General features: G+C 41.9%; 2 protein-coding genes across 3 annotated transcripts in view; one reads left to right on the top strand and one right to left on the bottom strand.

Annotated features, from left to right (window-relative positions):
• Positions 1–6255, top strand: part of LOC109471082 (N-lysine methyltransferase SETD6-like) — a 22975-nt gene extending 16720 nt beyond the window's left edge. The window contains exons 9-11 of the mRNA XM_019770278.1: positions 3573–3653; positions 3997–4096; positions 4486–6255. Coding sequence (XP_019625837.1) covers positions 3573–3653; positions 3997–4096; positions 4486–4709 — 405 coding nt within the window. The 3' untranslated portion in view covers positions 4710–6255. The remainder of the gene's footprint in view (positions 1–3572; positions 3654–3996; positions 4097–4485) is intronic.
• A 1284-nt stretch (positions 6256–7539) lies between these two features.
• Positions 7540–15770, bottom strand: part of LOC109471081 (circadian locomoter output cycles protein kaput-like) — a 45229-nt gene continuing 36998 nt past the window's right edge. For both annotated transcript variants that reach the window (XM_019770277.1, XM_019770276.1), the window contains one exon: positions 7540–13399. In XM_019770277.1, coding sequence (XP_019625836.1) covers positions 10464–13399 — 2936 coding nt within the window. In that variant the 3' untranslated portion in view covers positions 7540–10463. The remainder of the gene's footprint in view (positions 13400–15770) is intronic.

Genomic DNA, 15770 nt, shown 5'->3' with positions numbered 1-15770 from the left:
AAGGATCTGAGTAGAGTTGATTCTTCTGCTTTTATCAGGCAATAGATTCTCCCAATTACACATGACCTTGCAGTGTGTTGCAGAGTATTTAACAGTTACAAACTTCAAGAGAAATGACACTAACACGGCATGGACATCAACTTTGACATCATCAATCACTTCCCTATAGAAAGTAAAAGTCAGCTAATCTCAGCCATGGGCTTACTTTTCTCAACTACAGGAGCTAAAGCTTGAACAAAGAACATCGAAATATGGCCCAGTTTGTGGCACAATCTATTTTGTCAGCTGGACCACCTTGGTGTGACTGTAATGTCACTGTCCCTGGGTATGGTGCAGACATTACACTGGCACTGATTAAGGATAAAGGCACTGCATCACACTGAAGTTTCCATTTCATTCTACCAGGGGAGTATGACCTGTTTTGAAGGAAGGTCCAGACAAATAACATTTCATAAATAATAATATGAAATTCATGTAATAATTAATCAGATCCAAACATTAAAAAAATTCCTGGTATTCTAATATTTCCTTTGTTGATCACTTACAGCAAAAATACAGATATGCTCGATTAATCAGCTCATGTTGATTGGCAGAAGACTGTACATTCTTTTGCAGATACTGATTTCCACCAGCTAGTGTATTCCAAACTTTTGTAAATTAACTTTGACTCATGAGAAATGTTATAGATTCAAATATGAAAAACTAAAACTTTTTCAAGAGAACTGAAAAACAATCTTTTTAAGTTATCATGTTTGATGGTAAATGTCGCATGAACATTTTAAATGTTACTAAGTCAAGTAATGTATGTAAAGAAACAGCAATGCCACGCTGTGTCCCTGTCCGTGGCTGAAGTGTGACATCTGCATGCACTGTGATGTACAGTACCTGGTGTGTAATGAATTAATTGTGAAGTCACTGCAGCTGGGCCAAGGTTACTGCAGGACCAGAGTTAATGTTCTTAGCGCTGAAGGTAACTTGGATCAAAGTGTGTGTTCAAACCTAAGAATAAATTTCTTCAGGGAGAAGCAGGGCTTCTCAGAATGGTCCCTTCAAACATTGCTGGACAATCCTTCAATTAAGGGCCTCCAACTAAAATTGTGCACTAACTTTTTCCCTTTTACATATCTGTTCTGCCCCTTAGCTATTGGATTTATTGTCCACTGTCCAGAGGGTCTGTTCACCTGGGCAAACTTTTGCACGGCTCATCCGGGTCTAGATTATTCTGTCTGATGAACCATGCATATTTGAAGGCTGTCAGATATTACTGCAGTTAAAGATGATCTCCAAAGCTCTTACAATGTAACCATGGACCAGGAGCAAACTACTAATCAATGATAACAATGGAATACTAATTGTAACAGCAACAGGGAGAGTGATTAATGTGAAGTCGGATAATGAAGTTGCTATAATGCAGTGCTGGATTACTTATGCAGGAAATGGCTCTGTAATTCAAAATGTTTGTAAGAATGGATTATAAACAGTGTCCAACGATATCTGGCCATAAAGGTTTTGACAGTTTATATACCGGGTATTAGGGAAGGACCCAATAGGTCAGCTGAGTGCTGGCTTCAGCCATGATTCAGCTTCTTGCTGCTGTTTCTGGGTGACCTAGATTCCTCTTCATGTGCCATCAGGGGCAGGGTTATGCAGACAGTGTCAAACCTTACTGCCATCCTGGGACCAGCTTTCTGCAAATTGCTTGTAAGCCTGAATGGCTATTGACTTTCAGGTGAGGTTGACTCTCACCTAATGTGCTTGATTTAATAGGAGGCACAGCTGACAGGGGGCGACACTTACACAAACATATCACCTTCCTATCAGGGAACGACTTTCTCATCCCAACTGCTGTAATCTGTTACATTGCCAGGAGGGATTAGATGTCTGACACAGGACATTTAGGTCACTATGGTCCTGAAGCAGGATCCATATTTCAACATTATCTGATGCCTAAAAGTACAAGATCAGAAGACCAAGAGAATGGACTTTCATACCTTGCATATATAACATGTGTTACGCAACTCTAATTTATGGCTGTATAGCCAACAATCTGAAAAAGTTTGGAAACACAAATACAGTATCTGTATGATTTTCCAGATAGAAGAATTGAGATCTGTGGTACTGAACCTTGATTTACACCGTTGATAGGAATGGACAGAGTAACTTCATGGTGTTGAAACACAGTTGTTATTAAGGCAACCACTAGGACAACAGGACAACATTAGATAATTACCAAGTTATCTAAATCCCCCTGGTGACCTGTCCTACTTAAGCCATTGATAAATCAGCTAAAAGCAAGAAGGGACATAGGAAGGCTGGCTTACTGGTGTTATCTGGATCCATTTGTATGGCTTTAACTTGAAAGCCAACAGATACACACTAGATACTTGCTGGTAAACTCAGCTGGGTTGCCATTAGCAAGAAAACTCTGTAATGCCACTTTTTATGGGAGACACTCTCTACTCGTGTTCCCATGTGAATTTAGTCACCTATGATATAATTTTATAAGTTCTTTTTATAATAAACAAAAAGTCATATAAAGTCCTCTAATACCTTCTGATGCTCGTAGAAGATATAAAATTAACATGGTCTTTAGTCTAATAATTGATGGAAGCAGGATGTGAGGTCTCAGACAATTGGCATCATGAAGTCTTTGAAACCATTTATTAACACAGAAGCCTTGCTGACAATATACACATCACTGTTCCTTCCCCACTTACAATACTGCAGTACTGTCTGGGATCAAGGTAGCAAGGAATGTATAGACAAACTTCAGAAACTACAGAACAGGGCAGGAAGGGTGATCCTGGGGTGCAATCGCTACACACCTATCGACACTATACTGCACAATCTAGGTTAGACACCTGTGATTGAATTACACAAGAGGAACAAAGCAGTGCTTGTATTCAAGGCTCTGAATGGCTTGTCCCCTCCTCACATCTCGGATCTCTTCACACAGCTCAGGGAAGTTCACTCATACAATACACGCTTAAGAGCACAGGGGGGACTACAACTGCCTAAGGCTCATCTACAATACAAAAAGAAATCCTTGTCCAGTACTGGTGCAGCTCTTTGGAACGCTCTCCCATCTACATTGAAAACAGCAGCTTCCGTCGCCTCGTTTAAGCGTTTGTATAACCAGAATGTTCTCGCAACATAGTAACCGTTACTTTTGTTTTGTAACATTGATATGCAAATTTCCATTACCTTCTTTATTTATTTCATTTGTTGCATTTTATTCGCTTGTTTCATATAAGTTATTAGTTTACCGTATGATTTTGAAGCACTTTACCAATATGTTATTTTTGCAATTAGTTAATTGTACCTTTGTTTTCCTGTTTGTTATTTTAAGCTAATAAGTATATTTTGTAAATGTATATGTCCGCAGGGAACATTGAAAAACGCCCTTGCGGCGACATGTTTACCCTGGGTAAATAAAAATAAAATGAAATGAAAGTGAGGCTATTACATCACCTACATGACATACAGGTGTCCCTCCTGGGTTCCAGGAACAATCAGCCTGCAGGCACACCCTGCGAGAACATATTAACTAGTTTCACTTCTGCCCTTCCCAGGGGGTGGTGAGCAAGACTGGATCCTTTATTGCAGGGATGGAAGGAATCCTGACTGATGAGGAAGTCTATGAGTCCTTAAAGGTAGGCTTTAACACTTAGGACAGACTAGGAAGGATCTGTACTATGTAGCAATGTAAGCTTTATTCTGAATTTTGATACTACTCAGTAATAGTTTATGAAGAAAAAAATGTCATTTATGCAGGGTCAATGCCATACCAAAATACAGAATATTATATGCTTCTGCTTTTAACTTAGCATGCCATAGATTAAGACATCAGAATACATGCATGATTTGTGGATAAAATACCAATATATAATTGAAAGATCATTAAAGCAGTACTGCCACCATTGATCTGTTTGTCTTAACATTTGCTTGTGAGTACTGTTGTAACTGTGTGTAACCAAGGTTTACTTGTGATGACAGGTTCTGGGTATGACTGAGGGAGAGTTCAGGGAACATCAAGAGAAGGAAGGATGGAGTGACTGTGACAGTGAAGAGGAGGATGAAAGGTCACTTTCCTATGGTAGGCTGTAGCAAATTCACAATCCACAAGCTTTGTGAACAATATGTAATCAATGAAAACTACAGGTCAGTCAATGTGGGGTTATAGTTAATATTGGTCAAACCTAATCTGTTACAATCCTTTGGAAGGAGTTGATGAAATTACAATCAATGACAATGTAAACTCACCTAATCAATGGAAAAGTTGTCTAAGAGTAAAATATGAATTTGCTTATATTACAAAGTCATTTTGACAAAAAAGCACAAAGGACAATTATCAGACCCTTGTACACAAGTCTTAATTTTCAAATACATGTATGTCAGAAAGCTTTGTGAGGCTATAAAAGTTACAGATGATGTGGTTGTAGTAATCCTATTCTGTTCAACCACTGCCTCCTTTGTCTCCCACAGAGAAGCTGTCAGACCTGCCACAAGCCTGGAGGAGTCTGCTCGCTGCAGCTGCCAGGTGCTGCATGGGAAAATACAGAAACAGTTTACAGGAAACAGAACAACTGCTAACCAAAGAGAAGGGGGGAAACATGACCAGGCGTCAGCAGTGGTCTTTACTGGTTTGTCATGGTCAGCAGAAGCTGCTCCACAGGATTATAAGTTCATGTTTATCAGCAGCTAGTTAGTAGAAAAAGATTTAAGTTGCCTTTGATTAACATTTTGGAATTCTGTAGGATCAAGATGTCTTGAAGTACAATATGCTGTACACAGGTGAGCTACCACTACATGAACTGCAATCTGCATGTGTAGGTGTCTAATTACACAAGACTATAACTACGCAGTTATTAAGTATATAAAAATATGACATGTATATGAGGGCTGTCATGAAATTATTCCTGAACCAGTAACCTTTAGTGTTTCCCACCTGTTAAGTCCTGGTACAGCTCTCCATCCTATCCACTTGTTAAGTACTTACAGGGGTCGTGGTCACTTGATGGACTAACCCCAGACTGTTGATTGTAAAAATGTGAGCTATCATTAAAGTGATCACACAAGTCTACACAAGTCGTTTCCTTTATCAGCTGTGTCTGGCAGCTGATTACAGTGTATTCGGCCTCTACACAAGATTCATGTAGCATTACCCTTTGGGTAACTTTCTCCATTTTATTTCAGATACAATCAGTCATCTAAATCCCCCCTGACACACCATGTAGTCCATTTAAAGGAGGCTTGCAATAAAATGCAGCAACGACTTAAAAGTTACCCATTCGAAGGTCAAACGCAATTGAAAATTGGACACTGGCAATGGGGAGCAAATTACGACAAATGACTTGGACGCTGTTGCGGGAAGGCTGTTAATCCCTTCATCAAAAGATGCTGCGGTAGGCAATGAGAGAAAAAAAGCAAACAAGGCTGTATCTAAGTAGGCCAAGGTTAGATCCAAATTGGACATTCAAAAAGAAGCAGCTGCAACTTGCAATGTGATACTTTTCTTTATTTTAAATACTATGAGGTTTGTCAAATTGCTGGAAGGCTTCTTTGTGCTGGTAACATTATTCAGGAATTTTCCCCTCAGACCTCTTTCCTGCATGTATCAAGTTTAAATATTCATGTTAATATTTTGAATAAAAACCATAATCAACTTGGAAAAGTTTTATGGTTAGGACCATGTATGTTACACAAGGATCATGAGGTAACAAATACACATGTAGGTATACTTAGATGGTGTCCTTATGGGCTGCTGGTTTGCTGATTGCATACCATTTTGGAACATGAAAAATGCATTGACCAGTATTTTTTTTTTTTGCTTCTTTTGATCCAGACTGATAAAGAAATATGAATGCCTCTTTGGTTGATGATTAGCTAGCTAATGAGCCACTGAAATGAATGCAGCTGGATGTAGTAATATCATGTTTTACCAGCAGCCAAATATGCTTTGTATTGATACAATGTTCCCTCAATGCATCAAAGTGAAAAGCCATGGGTACATGTTGCATACTCTTGGTAGTCCTTCGTTAATGATGACTGTTGAATACACATGGTATCCTTGCTTTGTTGCCTGTTACAAAAAGGATCTAAAGTGCTTTGATGATTTTGGTCAGTGAGCTTGTTTACTTGTTCCTTTTGACTAACCGAATCTACCATGTATCCATCAGCAAAATATGTTCATACATCACTTACAGGGAATCAAGGTTACAGACCATTAGCTTTATGGCACATTTTTTTTGATAGAAAAACTTGAATTCAAATATCTATTCTGACACTTTTGAATTCACTCCATAGCTATACACATTTGAATTTCAAGCAGACCTGTAGGTTGGAAAACGTTGCATACATGTATTTTGGATATTGTGATTTAAAACACAAAGAAAAATGAAACAACATCTGTATATGTCAAGGTTATTTTTGAAAGCTTTTGGAAGGTAGGTGTTTATGAACATCAGCCATTTCCAAAGTAACATAATCCTTTGCACCTGGCCTGTGGATAGCAGTGACTTTCTCCCAGCTTTGCAGGGCAGTGTGTGGAGTAGACAGAGATCAGGATCGTCACACTACCTTTCTAATGTACATAAGTTATATTTACCTTCCCCGAGGGGACTGGCAACCACACAGTGATGACAGCAAAGTAGCAGGAGTTGAAAGAAATTCAGTTGTGTGTGTTGCATATAAATTTGACAATTAGCAACTGTTAACTGCATGTAATCTCCTTTTTAAGTTTTTTATGATTTTTACCAGGTAATTGTACAATGTAAATTAATTTTTAACTTACACAACACTGCAACTCCCAATAAAGTCATCTTGTATGATCTTGTATTGTCACTCATCCATCTTTCTTTATAGTGGAAGATGCCTGCATCTGACTTGCAGTTGTATTTGATGGGTGGCCCATTTTCTGTAGACATGCATGTCAAGATCATGTGTGTGTGGAATACAGCAGAGGGTTCCAAAAGCTGAAGCACACCTGGGGACTGGTAAATGAAGGCCCAGGATTTCCCACCCCATTTCATCTGTTATAGACATGCCCACAAGGACCGGAAGAAGACCCAGCTTATGCTCTGCATTAAAAATTCATGCTTCATGCCCTCTGGCATTGAAAGCTTTATGGCAGCAGCACAGTACATGTGCAGAAACACCAGTGTGGGGTCATTGCCCTGCTTGTTCTGCTCCAGTTGGCTGAGTACAGATGCCACAGATTAGATAGTGAGTATCCGGGACACTCACAGGTGGTCAGTTTGGTTTTTCTTAATCAATGACCCAAAAGACTATCCTAATCAATGAACGGTATGGGCTGTAGGCTTGGGATGGATGGGCAGTAGGCATCCTCTGTGAACAACTTGTATAACTAATTGTTTAAAAGATAGAAACATTACAACCCACAATTGAACTGAAATTGTGAACAAAAAAGTCAATTTCCCCATGTGTTCCAAGGAGTGCCAGACCCAAGTTAATGCATGTTGACAACTTCTAATTCCTAATCTTACTAGGACTGTGTTTCCTGAAACGACAGACACAGACTTTAAGCCATCAACACTTTATTCACCATCTGCTACAAAAGGACAGTTGTCTCAGACATTATGAAGGGTGTGTGCTGCTTGAGAGAGCAGGAATACATTATACATAATTACACGTTACCTTTCCAGGTGCAACAGAAATTACTCAATTCCTGTACAAAAATATTTCTCACTCATGTCAAAATTGAGGTATCTATAATTAACTTCAAATAAATCACCTGATCAAAGGTACAATGTGAGCTGGAAGGAGTTTTAAGGGGTCTGGTATTGACAGTTATTCAACAATAAATACTTATTTTGTATAAAACATAAAACCTATCTTATTATTTCATCCCGCCATATAACTTTCATGTACTATAACTCAGACAAAATAAGTTCATCAAATTTCATTGAAGGTTACCTGGTACATTGTATCATAACCCCATAAAACTTCTTCACTAATTGGCTAAAAACAGGCATGCCTTTCAAAGGCATATTCTATTGAAATCCATCATACATGTTGTACATGTGCAATGTAGTTGTCAAGGCCAGACCATTCTACTTGCTATTTTCTCAGCTTTCTTGCTAAAACTTTTTAAAATCCACACAAAAAGCAGAAAAGTTATTGTCTTTCTTTCTTTGGAGTTGTACTACATGAGATTTAACAAGTCATGTAAACTCTCCTCTTTTGTTATTTTATAACATGGTAATTACATGTACTAGTCTGTCAGAAATCTTTTCCATTTCTCTATCATCCAACGACAGAGTCTGACACAAGTAAATGGATTGGTATGGCCTGAACAAATACATGCCATTTGTCTGTCAATTAAGACTGGTTATGTACCATCATCACATAATACACGTGCATACAACTATTTTCACATTGCTTGTTCTTCACCCTTCAATCTGATAGAACATCATCACAGAAATAGCCTGAACTTCATCAAGCTGCAATGGTTGCATTATTTTATAGTCTTTGGCATTTCTTATGAGAACTTATCGAGCCAAGAAAACATCCAGTACACAAAGGAAACTGTCCACATGTCTGTGGATAGAGCCAGGCTCATGACTGCTACATTCTGTGTAGGCTGTCTAGACAAAATGAAAAGTTGTGACTTTTTCTGCTGTCCAAACAAACTGCACTTGTGCATGATAACAACAACAACCTAACGGGACAAGCATCATTTTACAGTGCTTGTTGAGATTGCTATTGTAAATAAGCAAAAAAAAAAGTGTGTAAAAGTGGGAACATGAGTCATGCATAAATTCCAGCTTCCAGCTTTCTTTCAATGTCAATTTTGTTGCCATGATTAAGAAGAATAAAGATGCTTTTTGTTGAGCATAATTGCCATGAATCAGGATTTCCTCCCCTACCAGTACAAAATCTGATGTGATGACAGTGGGAAAAGCACATTGCTACACTGTGTCTCACTTGAACAAATTTATGGGTGTCATTTATCACAATCATTAAAGCATCAAACCAAATGCAATGTACAAGCTTTTAAAAAGCAAACACATCTTAGCCCTACTCTTACTGTTATCTCTATGAAAGCCACTTTCACAGTTTACTCCTACTTCTCACAACATTATCACATTTAAGTACAATCATTATAGCTACCCTGGCCCCCAACCACATCCCAAGTTAGCTTGTCTTGTATGACAGGAAAATATACACCACTATGTCTAAAATAAAGGTTAACAGTATGTACAAGACTACAAAACATCTGTCCCAATTCAGACTCAAGGTACATTGTAGATCAAAATAATGCATGTTGACCACAAGTAGAAAAGACATGGTAAGAAATCTATCACTGTTCAAGTCCACAAACATCTAAAGAGCTGTTACAGTAGTTATTTCCCCATTAAGTGTTGACAAACACTTGTCTACATTGAACAACGATCTTGTGACATTAGTCTGGGGTTAGGCTTAGTTAGTATTGAACACTAAACCTGGGATGGTTATGTCTGATACCATCTACCATGTTGCCAAACCATGACCACGGTGTACATGTACTGCTGGGACAAGGGAAACATTGTTAGCGTCAACAAACAACTGCCCTTCCCCAGAACTGTGGAGTGTGGAAATCTCTTTTGATGAACTGCTCAGGGGATCAAAATGGTCTCAAAACATACATGTTAAGGAGAAGTATGAGGATGTCTGACATTTTACTTTTATGATCATGTGTGTTAAAGTCACAAAGAAGTAATCAATTTCATTTCTACTGATTAATCTATGGAACTAATAACAATACAGTGAAGAAGAATCACATTTTGGCCAGGTCTGGAGTAAATGTATGAATCTAAGGGGATGCTGCACGGAATGAGTTCTACTAACCAACATCTCACTTTGAATCTTCTTATCAAAAAGGGGACCACACTTTCAAAATTTGTACATGCCAAAATCCAAGTTTTGACGGGCCACCTATATCTGCGATTCAGCATAGGACTGGACTGGTACTTTAACTTTATACATCGGTTCATACACAATGACAACACTTTACATAGCATGCTTCATAGAAAACTTCCAGCACGCATTTCTCCAGTACTTTGTACTCTTCTGTGCTGACTTCAATCATACAAACATTAAACTTTTGTTTTTTTACTTCCACAATTCTGTAGGCACTTTGTGCCTACTCCTGCAACATTTTCCGATCGTGAGCTTCACTGCATCAATCACCATTCCCTACATGCAGCTTTCTTTGCCAATTGAATTTTTTTTCTTCACACTGGTGAGAGTACAGGTGTCCCTAATAACTTGATGACATTGATGGATGATAACAGAACATGCAGATGACAAAGACGATCTGACGCTAAGCTCAAGATCACTGTACAACTGGTACAAAAAGTTTCTGCAGTACAAAAGGATGGTGCAGTAGTGTTCATGTGGTGTGCTGACACATCAAAGCCCACTAGTAGCTGCACAGTATATACAATCATACATCACTGACTTCATGCATGAGTTGTCTCCATGTCCAGGAAGGCCTGGTGGAATGACTGCTTCAGGAGATTCTTGAGCTGAGACTCCTCTGCTAATCTCTGGGCATGATCTAACTCAGACTCAAAGTTCTTCCTCTGACCAGGGACCACTTCCTCCAATGGCTGCTGCTTGGCAGTGTCTATGTACAACATGGTTTGATCGATACTGTCAGTGGCACTGAGCATTCCTGGCAGGAAGTTGGAGTCAGTGCTGGTGTTGACGGTAGGCTCCTGGTTACCATCATACTCTTCCAACAGGCATGCTGCCATGTCGGTGATCTCCTGTGTAAAGGGAGACAGTGGGTCCAGATCTATGGTGTCCGTCAGATCCACAGGTTCATCATGGAACTTCCCCCCAGTCTCCATGGTCTGCCCAGGAGCTGCAGGGGAGTTGGGTGGGGTGTCCTCAGAGAGAAGCATGCTTGTCAGCAACTGGGCCTTGGCTGCTTTGGACTGCTTTCTGGCTTCCACAATCTCCAGCCTAGACATTTTCTCGGTGACAGAAGAATCTGGCTTGCCCTGTTGCCCTGCACACTGCCCCTGGGGTGGGGAGGACTGCCCGTCTTTGTGTGCCAGCTGCTGGCCATTCTTACTACTGTGGATCAGCTGAGACAGCAGCTGGGTTCTCCCAGGACCAAGGAGCCTTGTCTTCTCAGGGTCAGCAAGCATCTTCTCCAAGTTCTCTTGAGCCCCACGATACTCATCCAGGGTTCTCCTCTTGCCAGTCAGCAGGCTGGTGAGGAGGGGGTGCTTGGCATGCTTCCTCTTGAGAGACTCGCTGATGTGCCCGTTGGTGTTGTTACTCGTCAGCTGGTCAGACCCTGGCGACTGAGAATGTACTGCAACATTGTCTGCTGCCATGGCTGGTCTGCAGGGCTGCTGCACAGGGGGGACATGAGCAGCTGGCATGGGACTGCTTCTGTCACAGAACGGGTAGACCTGGCTGGCAACTCTAGGTGACTGAGAAGTTGTTAAGGGTGCCGACATGGTAGAAGTTATGGTGACTGGATGTCCACTAGCCCATGTACTGATACCACTGCAGCCATTCTTCAACACTTCTGAGACATTGTTTTGGTGTTGGTTAACGATAAGAGGCTGATGACCGCTGGTGGGCATGTTGCACACATTTACAGCAGGGCTCCAGGACTGTTGAGTGGATGCCTTATCAACAGCTGGACTACTGGAGTTCAGTCTTGGTTGCTGGATGCCAGACATGCTACTGAAGTTGTTCACCATACTGGTTGGAGTGTGCTGATCAGCGGTGATGTTTCTGTGTGTCAGGGTGCTGCCGTGGGTGTTGGCCATGGTGCTGATAACATTGCCCATGTCTGGTGTCAGCATCTGTACTCCCGACACCCTGGGGAATTCTGGCACAGTGGCAGAAACAGAGTTGGGGATGTTGGGTATGGAGGAGACATTCACACCACTGCTGATAGCTGGTGATGCATTCTGTGCACTTGTAGGCACTTTGTTGAAGGCCTGTTGCTGCTCCAGCTCTGCCAATTTGACCATATATTCCAGCTCTGTCATGCCCTGTGGGACTTCCTGTTTGACCTGTTGTTGCAGGGTGCTGTTAGAGTCTGGCACGTCAGTGATGGTGGGGTAACTTGTTCTGCCTTTCATAGCCGTGGCAGTCAGACCTGACACCAGCTGGTTGACCATGGTGGCAGCTCCTGCTATGTGTGGCATGTTTGGAGCCTGTACACCTGATGACAAGAAGACATTCTGGATGACGACTGGGCTTGACCCGTGCCCAGAGGCAAAGGCCTGTGATGCAGCTGACTGGAGCATGTTCAGGATCTGGTCTGTTGGTGTGTTTGTTGGGGGCTGCTGGCATGGCTCGTTAGGTGAGTTTATGTTGGCGGCCATTTTCTCATCACCTTGTGACTCAGACTGAGCAATGTCCAACAAGTCCTCAAATATCATGTCTACGTCGTCTTCTGGGAAGAACTCGCTTCCCTCCAGCCCCCGTCCATTTGTGTTCCCAAACTGACCATTCTGGACCCCCATGGAGTTCTGTTGCCCACACTGAAAACTGCCCTGCAGATCAGCTTCAACCTTAGGAGCCTGCATCCCATAGCCTGGCAAGTCTGCCTCCCTCTGCATGTTTGTACTGTTGCCAAGGTCATTTCTCCAGATGGGCTGGCTATTGTTGAACCCTCCCAGGTCTGCCTGGGTGGAGTCTGGAGCACTGTCCACATCCATGGACTCATCACACTGAAATGACGAGGCATTGTTCATGCTGCTGGGGGAGTCAGCAGAGGTGGAGGAGGACACAGACTGCGGAGAGTCGACTGAAGCGGTGGGGGAGGAGACTGTAGCCATGTTGTTCTGTGACTCAGACTTTTGTGCAAACCCAGGACTGAACTGTACACTACTTTCTGGGCTAACTGGTGGAACAGCGGGCACAGTCTTTGTGTTATAACAGGTGGCAGACGGGGAGGGAGCACTACCCGGAGAGGCAGCCATAGAGCTGCTTGGGCTGGGCAGACAGGGTGTGGATGGGGGCTGGCTTGGTGGCACAGAGAATGGTCCTGGTGAGTAGGAAAGGTTAGAACTGCCAGGACTCATGCTGATCATGCTGCCAGGAGAGTGGGTGGCAGAACCTGGGGAGTGTGGGATGGATGGTGTTGGGGAGTTGATGGAGCTCTGTGGGGAGAGCGGGACGGGGGACATGGCCTCCCCGCAGGTACAGCCTGTGGGGTGGCCAGACTTCTCCAGACTCTTCTGTTCCTCCACCGTGGCTCGCCTCGCTTCGTTCTCACTCACCACATAATTCATGCACACCACGTACTGTGCATCCCCGCCTGTGTTGTAGATAATGGTGGCTCTGGTCTGCATCCAGATCCAGTCACCCAGCTTACCCATGAAGCGGTAGTACTTGCTGGTAGACTGCCCAGCATGGATCACTGCAGAGGGAGACAGCAACAACACTGTGTTAGCATCACTCTGTGCTTCACAGCACACACATTGCAGCTACCGGTATATTCAACCTTGATGGCTTATTTACCACTTCTCATTGAGGTCACATCATAGTGTAAGTTACCAATAAGGTCCTGTATTGAACTTACTTCACCCCAATTTTCACAGGTGCAATCAAATTTGGATCGAGTACTGTTGTCTAATCAAAAGACATTGCAGTGCTCCTATTTCTCTGACCATGATGAATATTAGCATTAAGCAGTTACAACTACAATATTAGACAAAGAGAAAATTAGATTTAACCAACCTTTGATAATCTGATGACCCACTTTCCAAGCAAATTGCCCTTCATTGACCTGACCATACATCTAATCTGTGAACAGCTTAGCATTGATTTCCACTTACTCTGGAATCGGGAAAGGCCTGTGTGCACATATATGTACTTTGGCCACACTGGAGGTCCATGACCTGCTGTGCCCTCCCTTCTTTTTATTTATTCAGGGGGGTGACTATGCACTGTAGTGACCTTGACCCATTTAGGTGAACAGAGACAACATGGCACTCACATGGCAACATACATGTGACATCACATTATATGACTAATGGAAAATTTGGAAGGAAATACACCTTCAATATCTGGACCATATATTGAAAAAAATGAAATTCAAGTCAATTTAGAGCCTGTCACTACACTTTTTACCATGGGAAATAAATCTTATTTGATCTGCTCATCACACTGAGTTTGTAAGCCCAAGAGGCCAAACCCAGCTATTCAAGTATGCTAACACTAAAGAAAAGGAGACAGGCCCTGTCAGAACTCTGGTTTTACATGATGCAAGGTTCAGTAAAGAACTCCTTGTACCAAATATATAATTATTCATCAATGTACAAACTGCTTAAAACTTTCTGAAACCAAAAAAAAAAGAAGAGAGAATCCCCATGTTATTTCCCACCTTGTATCTCAAGCTAAACAGTGTTACCTGCACACACTGCTGCTCGGCTGCAGCTACAGCGGTGACTTGAGGACAAGTACCATAGCAGGGAGTCAGGTGAGGTGAAGGCTAGCTATATTGTAAGCCTTTGGCCTTGGCCTAAATCAGGGAATGCCTTGACAAGGGCAATTGTAATCAAAATAACCTTCTTCAAGAGGGCTAAAAACAAACCATCATTCTGTTTGCTCCAGTTTATTGAAGGCCTGGTGATTACTTGGTAACCGCTGCTTTGTAAGAAGCATGTCAGTGACATCATGTGATGCATGACTAAGCTAGGTAAAAACACATCCAACCTGACCTACTTGTTAGACCATCTGCTTTACAGTCAACTGATCTGCCTAACATGGATAATGGGACAAGTCACAGGAAATTTTCCAAACATGGGAGATAATCACCTAATTTTTCTCCAAAGCAACTTCAGCTGACTAAAAGCCTGCTGGTAATTCCTTGCATTCTGTGGCTCTAACTCTAGTATACCATGTGGCAGAACAATTTCACGAGGTCATTCGTTGGCGCCTCTGGTCAATTACAAGACACATGTATTGGACACAACTTTTGATTGATAGAGGTGAGAGAGGCACTCAAAGGGATATAGCAAGTTCCACTCAGAAGAAAGTAATTTTAGAAATTCACACACCAATCGAAATCTTGAGTATAAATGTAGCTGTGCAGTAAATCTCACTCACTGCTATGACAGCAAGCAACTTGATCCCCACTGTTGTGCAGGAGCCAGTGGTGGGCCACTTACTTACAAATGGGTAATGTCAATAGGCCTACATGTGGGTGTTGCTAAGTACTTAGGTTACCGGTCATCTGAGGTGACAGACCCTGGTTCACCCAGCCTCTTGTCACCCACAATTCAGGCTGCACAGCGCATGACCCCAAGTAACTCCCTCAAATCTAGGTCAAGGTTCTTATGTTCTCATACTGTGGGTACAGACCAGGATGTGGAACGTACTTAGCATGCTAACTATCCCTGAAAAATGTGTGGTATGCCCATATACTGAAGTAATGATGCTGTCTCCACCACTCCTACATACCCAGATTACCAGCCTACCTCCTGGCACTAATTCAATCACCACCTTCAGTTTCCACTCATGTTAACACAGGAAGAGGCTGTGACATTTAAAGGGATCTATTTTGATCGCCTCAGAGTCCTAATGAAAAATGGAGAGACATTCTAGTAAACTAAACTTACTTGCTACAAACAACAACAGACATTATCTTCACGCAACAATGTATAATTATGCTTGGTGGAATGCACCACAACCTCAACGTTTTCTATTCTACCAGTAGATGTGTACAGCACAATTCTATCTTTAGTTTGATCCTAAAAAGGTTTTTGTGATGAAGACAAGTTAAGTAC

This window comes from Branchiostoma belcheri, unplaced genomic scaffold (assembly GCF_001625305.1).
Source record: "Branchiostoma belcheri isolate BF01 breed outbred unplaced genomic scaffold, Haploidv18h27 scaffold24, whole genome shotgun sequence".
NCBI classification, from domain to species: domain Eukaryota; kingdom Metazoa; phylum Chordata; class Leptocardii; order Amphioxiformes; family Branchiostomatidae; genus Branchiostoma; species Branchiostoma belcheri.
Note: the sequence above shows the minus strand (reverse complement) of the source record. Positions and strands in the feature narration are given on the sequence as shown.